The 5013-nt window shown below is 34.5% G+C and overlaps 1 protein-coding gene across 1 annotated transcript; it reads right to left on the reverse strand.

Annotated features, from left to right (window-relative positions):
* Positions 1-1815: 1815 nt before the first annotated feature.
* On the reverse strand, positions 1816-4169 carry LOC116124956 (glutamate receptor 2.9-like). Its single transcript, XM_031410706.1, has 4 exons — positions 3564-4169; positions 3135-3410; positions 2432-2611; positions 1816-2280 (listed from the first exon to the last, which is right to left on the reverse strand). The coding sequence occupies exons 1-4, from the start codon at positions 4167-4169 to the stop codon at positions 1816-1818; spliced, it is 1527 nt and encodes a 508-aa protein (XP_031266566.1).
* Between the last annotated feature and the right edge of the window lie 844 nt (positions 4170-5013).

Consider the following 5013-nt stretch of genomic DNA (forward strand, 5'->3'; position numbering starts at 1 on the left):
TCTACTGCCTCAAAAGTATAAGCATTACTCCACACCCGAACACTCTGAATCTGCAAGTGAAACTCATTTCAAATCCAACTTTGCACTTATTAACAATTAATAAGCACAAAATCTTCAGATATATCTGACATAAACAACTCTATACCAAACACAGTAAACTAACAAATACCATCTCTCTAATGTCATCTGCCACCACAATAAAATATGATCCATCAGTTTCCAACTTCTTCATGCACACAATTAAAAATAGGCAGCATACTACCCCTGATGAATTATATTGATGGTCAAAATTTTTACAAAGTTATAAATAATTGCAAGTAAGAACACTAAAACAAATTATTTGCCAGACCAAAGACATAATGAACTTCGGATTATTAATTCACATTGCACGGTAAGTAAAAAAGATTCATAAAATCTCCTTTTTTCTCTGTTCTGCCCATAACCTAGTTTGAATTTTTTACTTGCAGCAAGTCTCTTCAAGATTTACTTTATTCAAAGCGAGATGAAACATCAAAGAAAACAACAAAGGCAATATTAGACATGTACAAACATCAACTCAACTAAGACACTAATTTCAAACCGAGCCCAAAATCCAATTTTTTAAAGTAAGTTTTTGAGACACTGAGCTCTTCCACCTCTAAAAGAAAACATGAAGAACAAAATAATTTTTCGTGAATACCAAATAAATCATTTGGCGATCAAACTTCAAAGTTAGAACATAGGGCTCCAACTTCCTGATTGAAATTACAAAGTTCTTAGTAAGGGATAAAACTTTCTAAATAGTAGAGACAATGGGAACTTATCTCAACCTTCTTATTCCCATCTGGTCTACAGAGATAAAAAGTATCATTATTGAAGAAAACATCGGAATCATCAGATAAGATTCCACGAGGCCAATTTAAGAACAGTTGACAAGCCAATTTAAGAATGCTTATGACATCTAAATCACAAAAAACATTACAATTTTTACAAAGAAACGCAATATGAAACAAATAAAAATTACAATGGTTCAGCCTTCAATCCTCAACACTTCTGCTCGAAAAGCCAAAATCAAATGCTAGCTTCCTGAAAACGAACAGAAAGAATATAAATTAGCCAAAAATGAAACAACCCATCACAAGAAACAAATTTTAAACAGACCCAGAAGAGGATGTGAAGATATCAAGTGGACTTATGCTTGAAAGGAACAGAAAAATCAAGTTGTGGGCAGCACACGGAAGCCATGAAAACAGAGAATCAGTAGAGAGATTATGGAAAGAAAAAATCAAAAGCGAAGAAAGCGTCCAAATGGGCTGGGTCACAAGCCCGTGTTATCTCAGGTTTGGGAAGAATTAAGTTGGGCTGACCTGCATATATTGTAAATGGAGACTTAACAAAATAGTATTTTTAGGGATAATCCTCAAATAGGAGCATTTATTTGACAAAAACATGTTGGTGATTACTATTTTTTAAAAATAAAAAGTACAAATTTTAGCAAAGGAATAGATTTTTTTATTTTTTTTTGGGTAATTAAGCTTTTATAAACTAAAAAAAGAACGGCGCCTCAAGAGGCTACAAACAACTTGCTTCTGGACAGGCTTAGAAATAGGAAAAGGAACAAACTACCCCCCTAAAAGGAGTGCAGCAACAAAAAGTCCTGCGTGAAATAGATTTTTAATGTATCATAAAATCCTTTAAAATTCAACTTCAAATTATGAAAGGATGTAAATCCATCTTTTTTATAATATACATCTCTAGTATTACTATTATCTTAAAAGTTTAAAATTTCACCTTAGATGTAACCCATGTTAATTTGTACACCGAACTAGGTACATTTTACTTAGCTTGTTCTGCAGAAACATTTTCATCAATCTGCAGGTTGGACATTCTAGGAGGGTTCTCAGAAGTACTCTCAACTTCCGGTACTGAGGATTGTTCAGTGACGTTCATCTCATTCCCAGTTGTTGATTGAATGACAATTTCTTCTGTATTATTTGGTGAATGAGATGCAAGGTATTTTTGTGTATAATCTTTCGCCATTGCAACAGGCTTTTGCCAAAGCCAGCTTTGTGATATGAAAAGGGCAAATAGGGTAGCGACCCCTGTGATGATGAAGAGACCTCCAAAGCTATAAACATCAAGGCTGGGACTACTAGTAGCAATTGGATCAGCATTATCACTTTGAGAAGTAAGTTCATGCGCAAAATATCTCTTCTCAATATCATCCAGTGTTTTATTTTCCCTCACACGTAAGATCGCTGTAGAAAAATAAGAGACCAGTCGAGATTCTAGCGGAAATGCCTGAAATAAATAAATGCAAAAAATTAAGATATTACATAGGAAGTTGTGGCTTTAGAAATTAGAATTAGAGTGATATTAATTATATCAGGATCATGCTTCATCAATGTTGGATTTTTATATGTAAAATATCATTTTGGAAAGAATTACTCACAAAGCCAAATCCATCAGTCTTGTATGTTGGTCCAGACATCATGTATTCAGAACCATATTTGGCAAGGAAGACTCTAACGTAGGGGATTTCGTCGAAGATAGCTGCAACTCCGCCATTCTCACTCCCTTTAGACAAAGCATTATGATACTCTTGGATGGTGTGATATGGCACAAGCTTGGACTAATTGAATTTCAGTTTATTCAATAACAGATCATTTCTCACAAATGAACCATATTGATATCCAACAAAATAACCTTTTGTTTTGAATTCATCCACGCTAACAAATGAAGGTTTCAACCGATCGATTGTTAAAATCGAAGATAAACTTGCTGTGTAGCTTTGCAATAAAATATATGCCAAGCATAACCATATGATCAATACAAACTGGGAGTATTTGCTGACCAATTTTCCTGTTATCAGTGAAAGAAATTAACATATTTCGTAAAAGATAATTTAAATGCACTGAATTTTTCCTATATCTTCATGCAATATCCCAGTTAAGCAAAGCAAAAAGGAGATTTATTCTTCTTAGTTCACTATGTATGTGCTTAAATGGAAAAATCAACCCAATTTAGTTTTGCCTTTTTCCTTTTGCCTTGTATGATATCAAACAGTGAAAATTGTGAATTAAGTGATTGTTAACTTGAAGGTTAGAGATTTTACCTTGAGGAACGACTAGAGATGATAATGGAAAATATAATACCAAGCCGACTTGACGTGTAGTTGATCCTTGAAATTCTGTGTTTGGCGTGCCATGTTCAATGATTCGTATGGCAATCCCAGTAAAGATAGAATACATAACGACAGCCAACCAAAGAACCCAGCTCCATGGTCGTAAGAAAATCCACATATTTTTGCGTTTATCACGCTTAATTGGTACAAGCATGGTCACACCTGACTCCGAATATGGCAATGTAAAATCAACATATGATGTTCGATTGGCAACGATTGTGGTATCTCCCACCACAATATCCACTTTCTAAGTTTTCTCATCATAAAGGCAATGAAAAAAAATAGAAGAATTAATATAAATATTAGTAAAAAAATATGAACATTCAAACCTGAAAATCAATAAATATATGTGTGCATGTAAAATTGTTTAAAAAAGAGATTTCGAATCAGGAGGCCTAACCTTGTCCTCAATTTGGTAAAGAAGTTCATCGTAAGTTCCAGCACTCCTTCCTTCAGCATTCATGAATGGGACAAATTCGCAAGGAACCTCGAAATCTAATGCATCTAATGTAGCTAAGAAAACATCACATGAGAACCCTGTGCATTTTGTCTCATTTGTATAAGGATTCCTTTGAATCTCCACAAATTGAGTAAAACCCTCATGCTTTGGGATCCCTACTTTCAATTTGGGTATGTTCCAACCTTTTGGTATTTTTATGGAGTGTCCAGGCCATATGATATTTTTCAACTTACTTGAATTCGAGAGAGTTGATCGTTTAGTCGAACCCAAATTTCGGGATAAACCTTTGTCTTGAGTCCAGTATCCTACAACATTCTGTTCTTGTCCAATCATATTGAACACTTCAAAGGTGGATTGTTGTAACTTCCCATTAACTAACACAAATTCTCCGCTGAATCCTGTGATTTTGGCATCAAAGATTTCATTGAGAAGTCTTGGACCAATTTGTGAAACACCCAAGTTTTCAACATCTATTGAACTTTCGGTTTTGTTTACCTGTAAAAAGCTGGTACTAATATTCATTAAACAAATCTTCTCTGATGCCATTGCTAATAAAGATATTGTATCATAAGCCCACAAACCAAATATGTTTGGCATAATTATTGTTGTACTATTTGCATTCATTAACTGGAGGTTCCTTGTCCACCTTTTTCAGAAGTTTTCAAGATCTTTCGATTTCGGGACGTAAGGCCTGATGCCCAATACACCTTTCATTCCTTCAATGGTTGTGAGATCTACTGCATCTAGTGAATTGGACATGCCATCAGTGATGAGCCAAACATATCCTTTACTCATCATTCCAGCTTTATCCGCGAGTTCAAACAGTCGAGAACCAATTGAAACAGTCATGTGCACGAGAAAAACCCTAGTTTGCATGAGTGTTATTAATGTCTTCAGTTCTTTAGAGATTTCAAAATCTTCAGCAAAACTAGAGATTGCGCTAATGTGCACAAAACGAATGCCAAGTTCTTGGAAAATATTAATGGCATAAGGAATGATCCCAGTGCCATATGTTGTGTCTTCATGTATAAGAACAACTTCACGCCATTTAAATTCTTGTAAAACGGCAGCAATGGCTTTCACGGAAAAGGAGAAGTTTTGGGTTGTATGGATGAATTGAGGGCTTTGTGTGGGAGAAAATGAAATAAACGGGACTTGAGCTTTTTCTTCCAATGCCATCACATATTTGTTTGCATTTAGCAGATGATCTGACGTGATAATGGCATGCACATCAACATTCTTCAATAAATCCACAACTGATTTCCATTGAAAAGGTAGAAAAAAATTAGTAGTAAGTAAATAATAGAAATAATCTCAAAATTTTCATTTGACAAATTGCAAGAAGCCTATCATTTATTCCATTTTCAATCTGATTCTGACCTCTTTGTTT

This window comes from Pistacia vera, unplaced genomic scaffold (assembly GCF_008641045.1).
Source record: "Pistacia vera cultivar Batoury unplaced genomic scaffold, PisVer_v2 Contig158, whole genome shotgun sequence".
Lineage (NCBI taxonomy): Eukaryota > Viridiplantae > Streptophyta > Magnoliopsida > Sapindales > Anacardiaceae > Pistacia > Pistacia vera.